The following is a 21,662-nucleotide window of genomic DNA, read 5'->3' as shown; positions in this document are numbered from 1 at the left end:
TGGTCTCCTGTTATCCCCAGAAGCATAGTTATTGGATCTTTTGAATGTTTTAGCTATCTCAAAACTTTGATCGGATTTGAGCAGGGAGCTAGAAAGAATATGGTAGGGGCCTTGTTGCACGACTAGGATAAGGTTCAAACTTGTTTGGGGCTTATTATACAAAATGTCCTTGTTTGAGGTTTTGACCTGTCTTTTAACTAAACTATTAATTTGCGATCAGTAAAAAGAAAATTTCTCAGAAATCTTTATGGAAACTTCTCTAATTACCTTCTATTATTACTATAAGTACTGATATCCATTCAGAAATGTCCTGTAAGAGGCATTGTTTTTCTTATTGAATTTAAATAACAAGGAATGCAAACTGAAAGTCAGAACCAAGCAAATTTAGAACTGACAGAGGTCCTTTTAGTTCAAGCGGGGGAAATTTTTTACGGCGGGATTATCAGAGGGCTTTTTTCCAAGAAGAATTTTATATTGGAGGAAATATTCCAAGACGGAATTTTCAAGAGAACAGGGCTAATTTTTCCCACGGTGTCCAAAAGGGAATACGCAGGCTTTTTTGTGGAACTAAGATATTTCAATTTGGGAGATGCTCCTCCATTTATTTAGTAGGAAACTTTGTCTAGAAAACACAATTTGCTGGAATTTGCGCTACTTAAAAGATACAAGACGATAGTTCAGTTTTTCTTGAGATTTTTTCTTGTTTTTTTTTCTTTCATTTCAATGTTTTAAAGCAAACTGACTTAATCCTAGAAAGAAAGTCGGATTTATGATGCTTCTTGACTACTAAGGCCGAGAAGCGTAGCGAGAAGTATCGCTACTAAGGTAAATCAATTGCTGTCTAATTTTCTACTTGGACTTTTCTACCTGGGTGACAATACTTCTGTCTTTTTTTGCTAAGAGGCAAAATTCTTAATCGTATTGTCTTTAGTATGATGAGACAGTTAGTTTCTAATGTATACATTCCTAGAGTAGGCTAATAGCTAGTATTTCTTTCTTTACTCTTTTTTTCTACAAAGAAAATCTAGGTTAGAAACACTTCGTGTATACGAGATTTAAGTTGTGCCCCCGTTTTTCTAAAGATGAAATAAAGAATCTTCGTAATTATAATGTTTTTTCTCAAAAGAGACTTGCCACCTCAGACCTCACGCAACCCGGTAGTCTTTCGGCCTGGTCCCATCTTGCCCCTCATTCCCTGCCTAATTTCAGGATGAAACAAAACATTTGTCCGTTATATTACGGAAAAAATTAACGAAGCATCCAACTAATTTACTGCTTTTTATTTGTTAATGTTCAATTTCCCCCTCCTTTTTATGCACTTGACGACCCTTTTTAATTTACTAATTTTATTTGTTTTAGCTTCTTTGTTTACAACATGGCCCGTGTATGTATATAAGATTTTTATTATTTTTTACTGATTCGTTTTTTTTTTTTTTTTTTTTTTTTTTTTTTTTTTTTATAGCAATTTTGATAAAATGAGAGTGCATTCTTTTGCCAGTTTTATGTTTTACGTGCATGATTTTTTTTAAGCCTTTTTTGACGATATTCTGTTTTTTGTTCGTTGAAATTATCTCATCTCTTATCTTTCTTTTAAATATAAATTCTAAATGGCGTTGGTGATTTTATTTTTAGACACTAGCGCCCGTTTCCAGTCTTAAAAGTTGTTGTGCCCTGCGGTGGCGCAGTGGGTTTGACCTCAGGTTGGTAATACGGAACCCATAGATTAAACCTGGTTATAGCAACACAATGCAGGGCATACGCAAGGTCCTTAGGTCTTAGTCAAGAAGGGTCGCTAATCCGTTTTTTCTTATTAAGTTTTCGAAAAAAACAAAAAATTTAGCATTGTAAATTTCCGAAATTTGCAAAAAATTTCCGGTGCTTGCATGAAATACTCCCTACCTAATATTCTTCATCTAAATAGAACATAAGCATAACCTTTTTTCGACGCTATTTTTCTTGACAAACAAATTTGAACTATATATTTGCACATTACAGAGGGGGGGGGGTAAATTACCTTTGTAGTTTCCACAATTTGAATAATAAAGTATTATATTTTCATCATATTTTTTTTATATTTCATTAGGATTGAGTGTCAGAGAAAAAGACCCACTATACTTTACCACCTCCCCCCCCCTAATGTGCAAATATATAGCCCAAATTTGTTTTTAAGGTATTATATTTTAATCTTACTGTGATATATTTCATAAGAATTGAGCATCAGCGAAAAATATATGAAGAATATTAGGTAAGGGTATTTCATAGAAGTAAAAAAAATCTGATTTTTTTTTTTTTTATTTCCGAAAAAAGTAGTATTGTAACAAAATTGATGGAAGTAGAAATTTATTCCGAGGATTACACGAAGCCTTTTTTCTTTTAATACATTTGAGGATAAGTGTATTTGCAAAGAACACAATTTAACCTCCAGAATATCAATTAAAAACATCAATATTCATCATGCTCCCCGGAGAGGAGATGCAAATTTTTAAGGATATAAAAGAAGTTGTGGGAGTAGAGAAATTTGCAGTAAAGTGGTATTTTATGTTCCACAGTTCTTGAGTCAGAGAACAAATTTATCTTCCATAAAAAGATTTTCTTTCTGGTATACACGAACAGGAAAATAATAAAGAAATATTACTAGGTCAATATTGTTTCTTAATGGTGGTTTTAATGGTTACTCCAAAATCAAGAGAGAAATATACACTTCCGTGATCTAAGTGATATATAAACGAAGGGGTAACATGTACAGTAGAAATGGCAGCGTAATTTGTTTTATTTCTGATTTACAATATGATACGAAGACAAGTTATGCTATATAACTTTGAAATAAAAATATTAAAAAAAGATCATGGTTACACTTTTAGCTAGCATTTGACTGGTGGCAAAAAAGCTAACATAGAACATACTTTCGTAGTTGCATTCACCTATTGCCTTTACAAATGAAACAAATGTTATTTTTGAAGACATGCTGTTATAGAAATAGCCTCAAAACTTCATAGCAGAAAAAATCATTAGCTGATTTGTCACTGATTCTCTATCCATATTTTATTTTATTAAAAGCTTTAGTTTGCCTATCAATTTACAAAAATAGTCATAATTGAGATAAGCGGCTCAATCTTTGGCTCAAATCTCAGCTCAAGGCGTCTAGCGTCACCGTCAGGAGCCGTTTAGCTCTGCTACTCCCGATTAACCCAATGGTAGTATGATTGTCAACTATATTTTCCGCTACTCTCAAACCCTTCAAATAAGAAGGGAGCTTCCCCCTCCCTAACATCTACGTTGAACAGTAAGGTCAAAGATATCTCATCCAATGAAGGAGGCTGATGGGTGAGTTCCCACACCCTTTTCAATTGGGTCTGAAGTATTTCCAAACAGTTGGGAATTTTAGCTTCTAGATAGTACTTTTCTGGGTATTAGACACCACCTATCCCAGAGAAATATTCATCCCATAACCCTGATCCCTCCCCTTAGCAGCTGGTCTATAATAATGCAATACCTTGTAGGGCGTCTCAAATGAATTGAGTCAGTCAAATCAAGCCAACAAACAATTGTCTATAATAGCCTTTCATTTTGTATGGACTACGCTTATTTTTACTGACGAATGCACCTCCACATGGAAGTGGTGTATCATAGGCAGTGCAAAAGCGCTGCCTAAGTAAAGACCGATGTTGGCACAATGTATTATTTTTTTTTCGGTTCTTGGTCTTAGACCAGGGCACTTCGTATCGAAGGAGATGTCGTAAAAACTTCGAAAAGGGCTCATTCGATTGGAAATTGGAGTGGCTTGTGCCCTTTTCAATAGTCGAAAGAGATTGGAAAGCAACTAACATCCCTTCCACTCCCACCATTTCCACAAACACATCCAAGCAAAATTTTGAGATAGTCATTTTGTTCAGCGTAGTTGATTTCCTAATAGGAATTATATCTTTGAGGAGGATACTTATCTAGAGCCGTCAGGGCAAGGGTTGTAAGTTATGTCCTGGGGACATGTAAGGTTTTTATAGAAAATGCTGTCGTAGAAACTTCAAAACAGGCTCATTTGACTGAAAATACAAAGGGCTAGTGCCCTTTTTAATAGTCAAAAGTGATTGGAGGGCAACTAACCCTCCTATCACGCCCAACTTTCTCCCAAACACATCCAATCTAAATTTTGAGATAGCCATTTTATTTAACGTAGCTGATAGTTCTGGAAATTAGGTCTTTGAGGAAGACAAACCCCCCCTAAAGCCCTAAGGGCAAGGGTTGTAAGTTATGCCCTGGGGCCATATAAGGTTTTTTATAGAAAGCGTTGTCGTAGATACTTCAAAAAGGGCTCATTTGATTGGAAATTGAAATGGCTATTTCACTTTTGAAATGAAATGGCTAGTTGAAATGGCTAGTTCACTAACACACGCCCACCATTTATCCAAACACATCCAATAAAAATTTTGAGATAGCCATTTTATTCAAAGTAGTTGAAAGGTCCGGAAATTATATTTTTGAGAATGACACTGCCCCCACAGCCCTCAGGGTAAGGTATGTAAGTTATGCCCTGGAGGAATATAAGGTTTTTTATAGAAAGCTTTGTCGTAGAAACTTGAAAAAGGGCTCATTCGATTGGAAATTCAAAGGGCTAGTGCCTTTTTTAATAGTTGAGTGATTTAAGGGCAAATAAACCCCCTCTCACGCCTACCTTTCTCCCAAACACATCCAATTAAAATTTTTAGATAGCCATTGTATTCAACATACTTAAAAGTTTTACGAATTAGGTATGTGAGGATGATAACCCCCATCAGAGCCCTCGGGGCAAGGGCTGTAAGTTATGCCCTGGGGGCATATAAGGTTCTTACAGACAGTGATGCTGTATAAACTTCAAAAAGGGCTCATCCGATTGGAAATTAGAAGGGCTTGTGCCCTTTTTAATAGTCGAAAGTGATTGGAGGTTAACTAACACCCCTCTCACGCCCACCTTCCCCAAACACATCCGATCAAAATTTTGAGATAGCCATTTTATTCAACGTAGTTGAAAGGTCCAGAAATTATGTCTTTGAGGGTGACAACCCCCTCAAAGTCCTCAGGTCAAGGGTTGTAAGTTATGCCCTAGGGCATATAAGGTTTTTATAGAAAGCGTTGTCATAGAAACTTCAAAAAGAACTCATTCGATTCGAAATTGAAAGGGCTAGTGCCCTTTTTAATAGTCGGAAGTTATTGGAGGGCAACTAACCCTCCTCTCACACCCACCATTTCCCCAAACACATGCAATAAAAATTTTGAGATAGCAAATTTCTTCAACTGCTTATACTGATATTTAGTAATCAAAAAGTTAATATTTTTTATCTATTAAAGTTATAAAAGTAAAAACATTTATATTTTTTTCAGTAAAGTGCAAATTTTGTTCTGGCCTTTGGATGGCATAGGGGTTTTGAGCACAACTTATGTTAATTTCTGCTTGTTTTGAGTTTGACTTGGTTATTTATTGTAATTTCTGTTCGTTTTGGGTTTCATTTATTTATCGATGCTGATTAGTGGTAGTTTTACGGTTTGTAGAATATTTGATTTTATTTTTGCTCATTTTTTGTTTAATGGAGTTCTTTACTTATCTTTGAAAAACTTATTTTGTGGAAAAAGTTTTTTGAATTAATTTTACATGTATCTTTCCGATAAAATTTAACCGATTGACTATCCCAAAATTTTCATTTGCCTGCATTTTGGTCCTCTTTGGGTATATTTTTTTTTTTTGGTAAAAATAGCTAAAACTGTACTTAGTTATGGTGCGATATCTTATATTACATAAAAAAGGATTCTAGTTTTACATTTCTGTTCGAACGATATTCTATTCTCTTCTTGATACTTTACGGTCACTGGTTCGATTTGATTGCTCTTAAAAACAAAACAAAACTAATCAACAGTTCGTCATAACGAACTGTAAGAAAGGAGCAACCCGGCTCAATAGTAACCGAAACTCTAAAAAACAGAATTTTGATACCAACACATTCATAAGAAGAATCAGATTTTTATGCTGATTTCAAAAGTTTCATCAAGTTGGGTAGTAGTCCTATCCATCAAAAGTTACCCACCTAGGAAAATTTGCCTGATTTTCGAAAAAAGGGAAAACACCCCCAAAAAGTCATAGAACCTTACTAAACACAGCACCATCGGATTCAAAATACCAGCTAACCCGACTATAGTGATTTCAAGCTCCTATCTGCAAAAATGTGGAATTTTACATTTTTTGCCAGAAGAAAGATCACGGATGCGTGTTTATTTGTTTTTTCCCCAGGTGTAATCATATCGACCCAGTGGTCCTAGAATATCGCAGAAGGGCTCATCCGAACTCAAATTAAAAGCTCTAGTGCCCTTTTTAAGTGACAAAAAAAAAATGAAGGGCAACTAGCCCCCCTCCCAGCTTGTTTTTTTCCAAGTCACCCGATCAAAATTTCGAGATAGCCATTTTGTTCAGCATGGTCGAAAAATATAATAACTATGTCTTTGAGGATGACTTAATCCCCCAAAGTCCCCAGGGAAAGGGCTGCAAGTTATGAACTTTGCCTAAATGTCTACATATACTATTGGTTATTGGGAAGTAAACAGACGTTTTCAGGAGGGATTTTTTCAGGTAGTGGGGGGATGAGTGGGTGGGGGGTTAGGTGGGAGGAAATTTCCCTGAGGGAAGGGACATTGCTATGAAGGGGGCACCGGATTTCCCAGCATTATTTAAAAAAGATCAGAAATTGAATAAGAAAAAACAGGTTTTTCAATAAGGAGCAACGTCAAAACTTAAAACAAACAGAAATTATTACGTATATGAGGGGTTCACCCCTATTTAATACCTCGCTCTTTACGCTAAAGTTTTTTAGTACTTTCATAAGATCTATTTATTCTAATTAACGGCCTTTGTGATTAAAGGGTCATTTTTCAAGAATTAGAACAAAATTCGAACTTTAGCGTAAGAGCGAGGTATTGACTAGGGGGCGAACCCCCTGATATACGTATTAAAAATATATGAATATAGAAGTTCATTACGTAAGTTAATTCGTAAGTTACGTATATTTATTAGTAATAAAAAAGTTCTTAAACAAAATTAAACAACTTTCGAGAAAGCAATTTAACGAAAAAAAGTAAAATTAATATGCAAATTTTGTTTTAATTATTCATGTACAATGAGCCAAAATCAAAACCTGCATTAATTTAAAAACGTTCAGAAATTAAAAAAAAAACAAGTTTTTTTTTAACTGAGAGTAAGGAGCGACATTAAAACTTAAAACGAACAGAAATTATTCTGTATATGAAAGGGGCTGTCTTCTCCTCAACGCCTCGCTCTTTATGCTAAAGTTTGACTCTTTCTCATAATTCAATTTTTTAAAACAATAAAAAACTTTAGCGTCAAGAGCGAGGCGTTAAGGAGGGGACATCCCCTTTCATATACGGAATAATTTCTGTTCGATTTAAGTTTTAATGTCGCTCTTTACTCTCAGTTAAAAAAAACTTGTTTTTTTTATTTATTTAATCAAACAGTTCGTGGTAACGAACTGTAGGTAAGGAGCGACCCGGCTCAATAGTAACCAAAAGTGTAAAAAACGGAATTTTGATACCAATAGATACATAAAAAGAATCAGATTTTAATTTTGATTTCAAATATATAAGTTTCATCAAGTTTAGTCTTAACCATCAAAAGTTACGCGCCTGAGAAAATTTGGCTTAATTTCGAAAAAAGGGGAAAAGACCCACTAAAAGTTATAGAACCTTAATGAAAATCACACCATCATATTCCGCGTATCAGAGAACCTTACTGTGGAGGTTTCAAGCTCCTATCTACAAAAATGTGGAATTTTCCATTTTTTGCCAGAAGAAAGATCACGGATGCGTGTTTATTTTTTTTTTTTCTTCTTCTTCTTTTATCTTTTCCCCAGGGGTAATTGTATTGACCCAGTGGTCCTAGAATATCGTAGGAGGGCTCATTGGAACGGAAATTAAAAGTTCTAGTGCCCGTATGAAGTGACCAAAAAAAATGGAGGGCAACTAGACCCCCTCCCACGCTCTTTTTTTCCCCAAAGTCACCCAATTAAATTTTGAGATAGCCATTTTGTTCAGCATAGTCGAAAATCTAATAAATATGTCTTTTAGGATGACTTAATCTCCCACAGTTCCCAGGGGAAAGGCTGCAAGTTATGAACTTTGCCCATTGCTTACATATTGTATTGGTTATTGGGAGGTATACAGACATTTTCAGGAAGTATTTTTTTCTGGTGGGGGGGGGGCTGGAGGAGGGGGTTACTCGGCAGAATCATTCCGTGGAGGATGTTTCTTTGGGATAAGGGACATTTTAATGAAGGGGGCGCCGGATTTCCAAGCATTATTTAAAAAACGATCAGAAATTAAATTTTAAAAAAAACAAGCTTTTTCAACTGAAAGTGAGAAGCAACATTAGAACTTAAAACGAACATAAATTATTACGTATATGAGGGGGTTCACCCCCAAGTCAATACCTCGCTCTTTACGCTACAGTTCTTTTTTAGTGTTTTCAAAAGAGCTATCTATTCTAATTAAACGGCCTTTGTGATTCAGAGGTTTGTGAATTAAACAAAATTTTAACTTTTAACGTAAAGAGCGTGGTATTGACTAAGGGGAGAACCCCATCATATGCCTAATAACATATACGTAATAAAAAAAAAAAAACAATAAAAAAAAAAACAAGCGATACGGCTCAATAGTAATCGAAACTTTTAAAAACGGAATTTTGATGTCAATAAATCAATCAAAAGAATGGGCTTATAATGCTGATTCTAAATATACAAATTTTATTAAGTTTAGTATTACTCATCAAAGGCTACGAGCCTGAGAAAATTTAACTGATTTTTTAAAGAGGGGGGAAACATCCCCTACAAGTGAAAGAATTATAATGAAAATCACACCGTCAGATTCAGCATATCAGAAAGCCCTATTACATAGGTTTCAAGCTCATATCTGCAAAAATCTGCAACTTTGTATTTTTTGCAAGAAGAAAAATATACGAATATAGAAGTTCGTTACGTAAGTTAATTTGTAAATTACGTCAGAACCAATTTAGAGACAGCCATTTAGCAAAAGAAAAGTAAAATTTTTATGAAAATTTTGTTTACTTATTCAATGACGGTGAGCTAAAATAAAAGCTGCTTTAACTAAAAAAACGATCAAAAATTAAATAAAAAAAAAAACAAGTTTTTTAAACTGAAAGTAAGGAGCAACATTAAAACTTAAAACGAACAGAAATTATTTCGAATATGAAAAGGGCTGTCCCCTCCTCAACGCCTCACTCTTTACGCTAAACTTTTACTTTTTCACAACTCTATTTTTGTTAAACAATAAAAAACTTTAGCGTAAAGAGCGAGGCGTTGAGGAGGGGACAGCCCCTTTCATATACGGAATAATTTCTGTTCGTTTTAAGTTTTAATGTCGCTCCTTACTTTCAGTTTAAAAAACTTGTTTTTTTTTATTTAATAAAGAGAAGAAACCAACTAAAGAAGCAATTCAAGACAGTCAGGAGTAAAACTATTAGGGAGAGAACCGATGATTTGAAGTACCTCATTGCTATCAGTTGGGCAGAAACACATGGATCTAAAATTGAAGCAAGGGAATACAGCCTGTAAGGAGTAGCGGGAGTCAGTATGAAGAACATTAGAAAAATAATTATTAAATGCGCCAGGTCATGTAAAGGGTCAATTAATCTACCATTTGTGTCTTTAAGGCGAATAGGTAGAGATTTTGATTTTCTATTTTTTGAGAGTATGTCATTAATGGTGGACCAAATCTTTTTCAGGTTACCTTTGCAATTGAGAATTTTTGTATAATAATAATTTTTCTTTCCTTCACGGATGAGTTTAGTGTATAAGTTTTTATAATTTTTATAATTAGATAGGTCAATATTACCACTGGTCTTACAGGCTAACTTATATAATTTGTTTTTACGATTTGAGGAGACAATGAGGCAATTTGAAATTCAGGGGCAAATAGGGATATTTTTCCGGTTAGGTCTACGAATCGGAAAATTTGAATGGATAATCTCACTTAGCCTTTGCGCAAAATTAAATAAAAAAAACAAGTTTTTTAAACTGAAAGTAAGGAGCGACATTAAAACTTAAAACGAACAGAAATTATTTCGTATATGAAAGGGGCTGTCCCCTCGTCAACGCCTCGCACTTTACGCTAAAGTTTGACTCTGTCTCACAATTTTATTTTTTAAAACGAAAAAAAAACTTTAGCGTAAAGAGCGAGCCGTTGAGGAGGGGACAGCCCCTTTCATATACGGAATAATTTCTGTTCGTTTTAAGTTTTAATGTCGCTCCTTACTTTCAGTTTAAAAAACTTGTTTTTTTATTTAATAAAGAGAAGAAACCAACTAAAGAAGCAATTCAAGACAGTCAGGAGTAAAACTATTAGGGAGAGAACCGATGATTTGAAGTACCTCATTGCTATCAGTTGGGCAGAAACACATGGAACTAAAATTGAAGCAAGGGAATACAGCCTGTAAGGAGTAGCGGGAGTCAGTATGAAGAACATTAGAAAAATAATTATTAAATGCGTCAGGTGCATGTAAAGGGTCAATTAATCTACCATTTGTGTCTTTAAGGCAAATAGGTATAGACTTTGATTTTCTATTTTTTGAGAGTATATCATTAATGGTGGACCAAGTCTTTTTCAGGTTTCCTTTGCAATTGAGAATTTTTGTATAATAATAATTTTTCTTTCCTTCACGGATGAGTTTAGTGTATAAGTTTTTATAATTTTTATAATTAGATAGGTCAATATTACCACTGGTCTTACAGGCTAACTTATATAATTTGTTTTTACGATTTGAGGAGACAATAAGGCAATTTGAAATTCAGGGGCAAATAGGGATATTTTTCCGGTTAGGTCTACGAATCGGAAAATTTGAATGGATAATCTCACTTAGCCTTTGCGCAAAATTAAATAAAAAAAACAAGTTTTTTAAACTGAAAGTAAGGAGCGACATTAAAACTTAAAACGAACAGAAATTATTCCGTATATGAAAGGAGCTGTCCCCTCGTCAACGCCTCGCTCTTTACGCTAAAGTTTGACTCTGTCTCACAATTTTATTTTTTAAAACGAAAAAAAAACTTTAGCGTAAAGAGCGAGGCGTTGAGGAGGGGACAGCCCCTTTCATATACGGAATAATTTCTGTTCGTTTTAAGTTTTAATGTCGCTCCTTACTTTCAGTTTAAAAAACTTGTTTTTTTTATTTAATAAAGAGAAGAAACCAACTAAAGAAGCAATTCAAGACAGTCAGGAGTAAAACTATTAGGGAGAGAACCGATGATTTGAAGTACCTCATTGCTATCAGTTGGCCAGAAAAACATGGATCTAGAATTGAAGCAAGGGAATACAGCCGGTAAGGAGTAGCGGGAGTCAGTATGAGGAACAGTAGAAAAATAATTATTAAATGCGTCAGGTGCATGTAAAGGGTCAATTAATCTACCATTTGTGTCTTTAAGGCGAATAGGTATAGACTTTGATTTTCTATTTTTTGAGAGTATATCATTAATGGTGGACCAAATCTTTTTCAGGTTTCCTTTGCAATTGAGAATTCTTGTATAGTAATAGTTTTTCTTTCCTTCACGGATGAGTTTAGCGTATAAGTTTTTATAATTTTTATAATTATATAGGTCAATATTACTACTGGTCTTACAGGCTAACTTATATAATTTGTTTTTACGATTTGAGGAGACAATGAGGCTATTTGAAATTCAGGGACAAATAGGGATATTTTTCCGGTTAGGTCTACGAATCGGAAAAGTTGAATGGATAATCTCACTTAGCCTTTGCGCAAAATTAAATAAAAAAAACAAGTTTTTTAAACTGAAAGTAAGGAGCGACATTAAAACTTAAAACGAACAGAAATTATTCCGTATATGAAAGGGGATGTCCCCTCCTCAACGCCTTGCTCTTTATGGAAAAGTTTTTCTCTTTATAACAATTTTATTTTTTAAAACAAAAAAAAAATTTATAGTAAATATCAATTCGTTGAGGATGGGGCAGCCCCATTCATATACGGAATAATTTATGTTAGTTTTAAGTTTTAATGTCGCTCCTTACTTTCAGTTTAAAAAACTTGTTTTTTTTTATTTAATAAAGAGAAGAAACCAACTAAAGAAGCGTCTGTGAGCGTCTTTCCTAGGAAAAATCCAAAATATGACATTTCCATAGATGGGAGAGTAAAATCCTCTCTCTAGAGTACTCAAAACATTTGAATTTGATGGTGCAATTATCTGCAAGATCGGTACCCTATCTGGTTCCGCCTCTCGTTTTTCTACGTTAATGTATTCTCTGATGCAAATAGCTTATGCAATAAGTAGGATTGAATTTAATAACTTTTTCACGCATGGAATCATCATACACAGAAGTTTCTCAAGCAGAACTTCATGCAAAGCTTTCAAGCTTAGACTTCTAGAATTTAGCTTATTATTGACCCGGATAACTCTATTGACAGTGCGATTCATCTGGTTATCTATCTTAAAAGCATTGCAAATAAGAGGAAGAAGAAGATGAAAGAATAGGAAATTACAAGGCCGTCTCCAGGGGGGGGGGGGGTCTGACCCCCCTCCCCCCCAAAAAAAATATTTGCTTGACTCGTAAAAACGTAACAAAAATGGACATAAACAAATTTTGTATGCATTTTTGAGGCTTTTTGTGTAACCCCCCCCCCAAAAAAAAATTGTAAAACCCCCTCCGAAAAAAAAATCCTGGGTACGGCCTTGGTACATTACAGGAATAATCGGAATAAATGGAACAGAAATGAGAGCATAGGATAATAAATATATGAAATAGAAATAATTATAAGAAAAAGAATAATAGAAATTTGAAATTAAAAAAATAAATAAATGCTAAGTTAAATTCAGGTATAAATCTGTGTATCAGAAAAAATTAGTTTTATATGGTACCCCCCCCCCCCCTAGATAGACAAAACACATTCCTGGATTACTTTACAAACAAATTCAATGAAGAATTATACTTTGGTGTCGAATTAATCTCTTTTTTCTGGAGACGCGGCACTGTCATCAGTTTGGAAACTAAAGGAATCAAATCCTTAGAATGCTCTAAGCTACTATTATTACAGAGTTTCTGAGCAAGAACAATATTGACTTGCATTTATCGTAGAATATCTACGAACGTAACATAAACGTAATTACGAACATAACGACAGAGGATCCCAGAAAAACATTACTTTACTCTTAAATGTTAAATCTTTAATGATAGTGGATGTTTTAAAATAGCTAATACTTAAAAAGTTACAAAATAAAGAACTATTATCTAGGACATGAACTGCAAATGCATATCATGGGGGCCCTTAAGCCTACACGAGGTATCTTTGACATGCCTGCTTCAAATTAATAGAAAATCCTTATTTCAGGGTGCGGATTCAACGGCTAATTCCGTTCCCTCTCTCCTAATTTTTTAGGCACCCATGACTAGTAAATTCAGAATAAGAGCCAAGAAAGAAAAATATAAAGAGACAGAGGGATAAAGAGAAAGAGATGTTTAAAGTAAAATTTCATTAGCGGATTGAAAACAATAGTAAAGGAAAATGCACAAACGAAGAAAGATTGAAAAAAACAACCTGTAAGAAATTGAAATCTGACGCCCTTATAAGATCCTTCTTCCCCATGTTATGTGGGACAGCATTTCCATTTGGAACACCAGAGTCACGTGGTCTATGAGCAATTGATGGCTTCTGCTGCAAATAAACACGAATTCATTACAAAATAGAAACTTTGTTGAATTAGATGTACCCAAGATTATTAAAACAAAAGGAAGACGCGGCACAAGGGTTCCTGTCACCATGTTAACCTGGTTAAACGTATCCCATAAAACAAAATTTCTATTCTATATAACCATTACTTTAATTTCAGCTATTACACTTTAGTGTATTTGTGGATATAAAAAGTATATTTTTTAAAATAAACATGAATTCTAGCTGTTTTATCAATAATCTCCATACTTCAGCTTAGGAAATAGAATATCTCCGTTAGTTACATATATATATTTGAAAAGTAACGAAATAGAGAAAACCTCGATGTGGTAAAATCAAGAGCCATTTTGGTAATTAGGTTATTTTCTGTCAGTTTTTTCTTTAACTAAGATTCATTGTCTATATCATTCAACCCAGTGTGTTCTATTAATTGGTTCAGTCTGTTTTTTAATGTTTAATTTGGCCCTCAAGATAATTAGAATGGTTAGTACGCTCTTAGATATAGAAAGCTGTGTATGTGGTAAGCTCTAATACATAGAAAGCTCTTATATATCCCCCTTTGTCATTCGTAGAAACAGTAAGAGGTCTAATTTTTACATGAAAACTAGTTTTGCCATGTTTTAATGCCAAATAAAAACCTCTATTGGCAAAAGAAAAAAGAAATTACTGCCCTTTACTTCCGTTGGTTTTGTGAAGAATTTTGCCAGCCAATCAAAATTGTTCAATGAATAAAAAGGGAGCCAAATACTCAACCTTTTTTTACAGTAGTTATTTACCTGTTGCTCCGAAGTTAAAGTTTGAGCCAGGAACGTCAAACACGATTGTTGTCACTGTAATTAATTTTAACTGAGAAAATGTTTTTTTATTCAAAGCATTTTTGCAAGTGAACTTTACAGCCATTACAAGTAAAATTAAAAAAGAAAGAAACATATTGTTAATTTTTCTCCTTTCTGGTAAAATATTTACCTTGCAAATTGGCTTTTGCATTGCCGGAATCGAGCTACGTGATATCTCTGTTCCTTTACTGTCAAAATAACAAGTCCTCCAATTGAATCTATTGCTAAAGGAGAAGCAACCAATCTTGAAAAGAATTTGAAGCTTCTTTTAGCCCGTAAACATTCTACTGTAGAAAATTTCAATTAAAGAAGTTGTTTTCATTGACGAATTTCTTTAGGAGCGGAAAAGAATTCAGTTGTTAGGCTAAGTCTTTTACTTCCCTGCCTTTGTCTCCACTAGGCTTTAAACGCGATAAGCTCTATAACAAAATGTTATGGGTTTAAGGGGGTTTAATCAAAGACACAGAGGTGGAACGAAGACGCGGGGGGAGGGGGATGAGGGTAATTAATCCGTAGGTTTTTTTTACCCCATTGATTTTGAAAAGGAACTTCTTTTTCCTTATTTTCAGTGACAAAATGGAAACAAAAATTGCTAGCCCTCCCCCCCTTAGATCTTGAAAATACTTTTTTTATCTCTTCATTTTAAAATCCTGGAGTTTTAGGGGTCACTAGGGTTTAAACGCAGGGATAGCATATTTTTACAAAATTAATCGTGTATATGAAAAACTTCGAAACTTGAGTTTTTAAAACAAAATAAAATTCAAACGTTAAGGTTTTAAAGGGTTATCAAATGCGACACAATTTTTTTTACATTATTTAATCGAATATACAGTCATTATACTATATCAAGCATAAATATATCATACTATACCCTCATTCAGCATACATTTATAATAAATAGTGCCAGGAGACCAAGCTTCTCTCGGATCCTGGCATTCAGCAAGGGGCACGCATGTATCTATTTGATTCTCAAATTATGCGTTAGCATAATTATCGTGTTGTTCTTCAGATTTAAGTCATGAGGTGGCAAATCCGTAATTTCAATTGAATTAAGAAATTCTGGCGTGAATTAAATTCCTCCTTCTTGTTCATCCTTCCACAGAATCATTCATCTTGTAGGATTTGTATTCTTCTGGGATTCGTTGATCTTCTCGCTGTTGCTTCTCTTCTAACCGCAGATCTCGTTGTCCATCATTTTCATCCGGAATTCGTTTTGATGCTTGTTATTACACGTCTCCAAATTGCATATCTCTTTGTGCTCTATGTTCATTCATGATTACCTCACACATTCTTCCCATGCCTTTTGATTTAGTTGTTCAGATTAATTCATCATCTAGCATAATTTCGAATGCTGTTGCTTTTGCTTTTTGGATTAATTCACCATCGTATGTAATTCCGCATATACCAGAATTACACATTAACATAATTATCGTGTTATTCTTTAGATTTAATTCATAAGGCGGCAAATCATTAATTTCAATCGCATTATGAAATTCGGACATGAATTCAATTCTTCCTTCCTGTTGATCCTTCAGAGACGCAATAATATTGAGACGTTCCTTCATTCCATGATAATTTTGATTTGTGTTTTAACCACAGATTTTGTTTTGCAAAATTTCGTTTCCAATTCAATGTGATTCTTGTTGTCGCTTGTTCCATGTCATTTGCTTTAGCTGTTCGGATTAATTCGTCATATTGTATATTTTCGCATACGTCATCCATACCAAACAAGATTCCACCCATGGAAGAAAACGATGTAATTTGCTCTTTAAATTGAAATATGAAGATTGATGAATGTGAAGTAATTCGCATGAAAAATGTTTTTTTTCCAAAATTAATACTCTAAACGAGTTTTCCCAACTTTGTGCCTTTAATTAAGGTTTTTTTTAGTGTGAAATAATTTACGAAGTTAAAATAGTTTGTCTTTAAATTATTTTAGAAGTTCTTGTCACATTTGATGGTCCAGGTTGTTAAAGAAAAAATTTTTTTGTTCAAGCGACGCATTATTTTAAAATTATAAATACAGTATGTTGTTCGGTTCGTTATCTAGGCATATTTAAACTATAAAAATACTGTCAGCATACAACACCTTTTATTTCGTGCAGTATGTCATTGAGATATCATCATGTATATTTTTTGCTCTTTAAAAGCATATGAATGTGGCATCACTCAAATGAGTTTAAAAAAAAAGTAAAGCTCTGAACGAGTTTTTCCATAATCTTGAATTTTTTATCTGTTTTTTTTTTTTTTTTATGTTAGAAATTCTTGGTGTGATAATTTTAAAAAAAAAAAAAATTGAAGCAGTTTTTGAGAAAAATATTAAATTATTGCTCCCTTAAAGATAGTAAGTGCCAGGAGCCGAGCTTCACTTGAACCGACAGGCTTATATATATGTGATTCTCAAATAACACGTTAGAATAAGTTTCGTGTTATTCTTTAGTTTTAAGTCACGAGGTGGCAAATCAGCAATTTCAACGGAACTACGAAATTTTGATGAGAATTTAACTCCTCCTTCATGTTCATCCATCCACAAAATCATGCATTTTATAGGATTTGTATACTCCTAGGATTCTTTTTCATTCTCACTGTTGCTTCTCGTCTAACCGCAGATTCCGCTTACGATTCAATGTTATTCCTGCTGCCGTTTGTCTTCAAACTGCAGATAGAATTTCCATGCCTTTTGCTTTAATTGCTCAGATATATATATATATATATATATATATATATATATATATATATATATATACATATATATTTATATATACCTTTTGCTTCATATATATATATATATATATATATATATATATATATATATATATATATATATATATATATATATATATATATATATATATATATATATATATATATATAATATATATATATATATATATATATATATATATATATATATATATATATATATATATATATATATATATATATGTATATATATATATTTACTTTTTACAAATAATTTTATTGAATTTTCGGCCTTCGTTCTACAAAACATTATTCCCTCATGTTCTCTTCTATACGATTAAATCTAAATTTTGAGTACTAATGCTTGGAAAATTAGAGATCATTTATGCGTATTTGCTTTATACCATTGGCTAATATAAAAGTTTGCTTAATATGGGAAAAAATCTTTTCTCATGCTTACCTTCTACGTTTTCACAATGCTTTAATATTTATAAACTATATGCCATATGACAGATGTCAAACGACAAGCAGTACGAGTAATGTAATTGTATTCCACTTTCTAGGGCTATAATGAGAGAAAGGTTGAGATGTCTAGGACACGTTTTAAACATGTAGGATAAGAGATTGCCATAGACTGTTCATTTAAGTCTGGGGCCAAACGAAAAAGAGGTCGTCAGTAGAAAGGCCTTATTGAGTCGTGACAGCACCACGTGGTTTATGGTTTTCTCACTGAGAATGAAAAAACAGGAATTTTCTCACTTGAAAAACCAGGAATTTTCTCACATTGATGGATGTTTTCATGGATGGTTATGTGTGTTGTTCAATTTATTTGATGTTTTTCTCGGATCTCAACATCAAATTATGGATGGTTTATTGTTTTTGTCAGTGTAAATTTGAAAAACAGGAACTTTCTCACATTTATGTCTGTTTTCTTGGTTTTTGTCAGTGAGAATTTGAAAAACAGGAACTTTCTCACATTTATGTCTGGTTTATGGATTTTGTCAGTGAAAATGGAAAACCATAAACCAAGTGGTAATGTTCGGACTCAATACGGCCTAACCTGAGAAATTGATTTACATAATCGCTAGGGGAAATTATTGATTCACGAAAGGGAGAATTAAGAAACATTAAGGCTTCTTTAATCTTAGGTCTGAGGGATAAACGTTCTTTAGGTCAGAGAGAAAAATTAATATTCTATTTTTAAATAGGGCTTCATTGATCTTTAGTTTCAGGAATTATAAATGACATCACTTGTTATCTTGGAATTATGAGGGAGTATAAATAGATAGAAATTCTATTTTTAAATACGGCTTCACGGAGCTTTGAGTTGGAGAGATAAATTGATATTCTAACGAAACCCTAATAGTTTAGCTAGGAAAATTTATGAGATGAAGAGATTAACGTAGGAAAAGGTTTCCTAGAAATTTGAAATGCGTTAGCGCAGAGTTGCCAAACAAAAGGAACACGCTGAAATTACGTTTAGGGATTATTTGGGCGAAACCGTTTTATCCATTTTACGGGATTATTTCGGCGAAACAGTTAGAGACATTTTGAAAGAAGATTTTAGGAAAGGTTTTAGAAGAGTATTTGAGGGTGAAACTCTGTGGTCGTTATAATACACAAGTTCCATTTGAACAGTGTTGTGAGGTCCTCTACCCCAACCCCAAAGGGTTCCGATCCCCCACCCCAACCCCGAAGGAAGCCCCCGGTACTCAAAGGTCCCCCAAGCTCCCAAAGAGCCCCAGCCCCCCAAACGCCCTCCTCAGACCCTCAAAGGCCCTCCTCTGGTCCTCAAAGGGCCCCCGGACCCCAAAAGGGCCCCCCACCCCCCGGGCCCCAGAGGCCCTCCCCCCGGTCCTCAAAGGTCCCCCAGGCCCAATACGCACCGCGGGGCAGGAATGCGACGCATGGGTATGCACCACAGGGGGGTGTACTATGGGGCGGGGGAAGCGCCGCAGGAAAGCACCGCAGGGATGCGCCGCTTTTTGTTAGCGTTCTAGTTTACTTTAATTTTAGTTAAGAGTTTGCTGTTCTACCATTGAGTTTCAGTTAGAGTTCTTGTTTAGTTTTAGTTAAGAGTTTAGAGTTTTTAGCTCAGAGTTTTTGTTGAAGTTCTAGTTTAGTTTAGTTTTATTTAAGAGCTTAGAGTTTTAGCTTAGAGTCTTAGCTTAGAGTTTTTGTTAGGGTTCTATTTTAGTTTCGTTTTAGTTAATATTTTTATTTCTTACAATTTATTTTCAGTTATATTTCTATTTTATTATATTTATAGTTAATAGTTTATAGTTTTTAGCTTAGAGTCTTAGATTAGAGTTTTTGTTGAAATTCTAGTTTAGTTTAGTTTTAGTTAATAGTTTATTGTTTTATCTTAGAGTTATAGCTTAGAGTTTTTATTAGATTTCTAGATTATTTTAATTTTATTTTAGATTTTACAGTTTTAGATTAGTCTTAACTTAGAGTTTTTTCTGTTAGAGTTCTAGTTTAGTTTAATTTTGTTTAATATTTTGATTTTTTTAAATTTGATTTTAAGTTAGAGTTGTATTTTAGTTTTAGTTAAGAGTTTGGTGTTTTACCTTATAGTCTTAGCTTAGAGTTTTAAGTTGAGTTCTAGTTTAGTTTAGTTTTAGTTAAGATTTTAGAATTTTAGCTTAGAGTTTTTTTTTTTGTTAGAGTTCTAGTTTAGTTCTACTTATCATGAGCGCTCATGATAAGCTAACCTAACCTAACTTAAACATGGTAAAAAGATTAAATTAGGTTAGGTTAGACTAGATTAAGTTAGGTTAGGTTATGTTAGGTTAGTTTAGCTTACGGACGCGCGCGTACGTAGGCTAACCTAACCTAACCTAACTTAACCTAACCTAACTTAATCTAGTCTAACCTAACCTAATTTAATCTTTTTATCATGTTTAAGTTAGGTTAGGTTAGCTTATCATGAGCGCTCGTGATAAGTTTACCTAACTTATCCTAACTTAAACATGGAGAAATGTTTCTAATTATTTATTAATATTTATTTATACCTAACCTAACCTAACCATTTTTTTTTGGTGGTTAGATGAATGAACTCAATTTAAGAAAAATTAGAAATAAAGTGAAACTTTTTATTTTCACAGTAAATAATCACACTCATAGTATAGCCATTCCTATTTTGTATGGAAAAATTTAGAATTGAACTTTAAATTTTTTATGTATTTGAGAAATTAGGAACTGAAATGGAAGCTTTTTACTTTTCAATGGTAAATTTTAGAATTGAGCTAACTTTTTTTCTCTTCTCTAAGAGAATTCAGAAGAGAACTTTTACATTTTGCACTTCTTCGAGAAAACTCAGAATTAAAGTGGAGTTGCATATCTTCATGAAGAATATTCACAATCAAAGTATAACTTTTCCTATCTTCTATGAAAAATTTGGAACAATGTTATAAATTTTTTCATCGCTTTGATAAAAATATGAATTGATGTGGTAAATTTTATAATATCTTATGAAAATATAATTGATCAAGAACTAATTTCATTTTAATTGAGAACATTAAGAATTGAAATTGAACTTTTCTTCATCCGGAAAAATATTTGGAACAGAACTTTAAATTTTTTCATCTCTTTGAGAAAGGTAGGAATTGAATTTAAGAAAATTTATAATTAAAGTGAAACTTTTTATCTTCATGAAAATAATCAAAATCATAGTATAACTTTTCTTATCTTCTATGGAAAAATTTAGAACTGAACTTTAAATTTTGTTTGTCTTGGTGAACTTAATACTGACTTGGAAGCTTTTTATTTTCTCTGGAGAAAATAGAATTGAATTATGTTATTTGGTAAAATTCAGAAGAGAACTTGAACTTTTCTATCTTCTATGAAAAAATTTGTAACTGTATTTAAATTTTTTTCATATGTTTGAGAAAAATCTGAACTGAAGTTGAAAATTTTTTTATTATTTTGTGGAAATAGAATTAATCAATAACGTATTTCTTTTTCATTGATAAAATTCAGAATCGAAGTTGAAATTTTCTTCACTTTTTTGAAAAAATTTTAAATTTAAGTGAAACTTATTATATTCATTGAAAATAATTACAATCAAAGTATAAATTTTCCTATCTTATTAGGGATTTCTCTATTATCTTCTATTGAAAATAGTTTGTGTAAGCTGTTTATTTTATATTTTTAAATTAGAATTTAATTCTTTTAGATGGTAAAATTCCGATGAGAGATTAAATTTTTCTATATTATATTAAAAATTCGGATCAGTATCTAAAAATTTTTCATCTCTTTGAGAAAAATATGAACTGAAGTGGCGACGTTTTATATTGTTTTGTGAAAAAAAAATTGATAAATAATATATTTCATTTTCAGTGAGAAAATTCAAAATCGAAGTTGAACTTTTCTTCTTCCGGGGGCAATATTTGGGACAGAAC

At 33.0% G+C, this 21,662-nt stretch overlaps 1 protein-coding gene across 4 annotated transcripts in view; it reads right to left on the bottom strand.

Moving 5' to 3' along the window:
* Pkc53E (Protein C kinase 53E) overlaps window positions 1–21,662 on the bottom strand; it is a 150,421-nt gene that overhangs the window by 88,511 nt on the left and 40,248 nt on the right. For 2 of the 4 annotated variants that reach the window (XM_089103125.1, XM_089103124.1), the window contains exon 4: window positions 13,589–13,705. In XM_089103125.1, coding sequence (XP_088959251.1) covers window positions 13,589–13,705 — 117 coding nt within the window. The remainder of the gene's footprint in view (window positions 1–13,588; window positions 13,706–21,662) is intronic. The other 2 variants (XM_089103126.1, XM_089103123.1) reach the window with 1 other exon arrangement.

Source organism: Artemia sp. Qi Xiang Cuo, chromosome 17, assembly GCF_049724085.1.
Source record: "Artemia sp. Qi Xiang Cuo chromosome 17, ASM4972408v1, whole genome shotgun sequence".
Lineage (NCBI taxonomy): Eukaryota > Metazoa > Arthropoda > Branchiopoda > Anostraca > Artemiidae > Artemia > Artemia sp. Qi Xiang Cuo.
The sequence above is the reverse complement of the archived record's forward strand: the minus strand, read 5'-3'. Positions and strand labels throughout refer to the sequence as shown.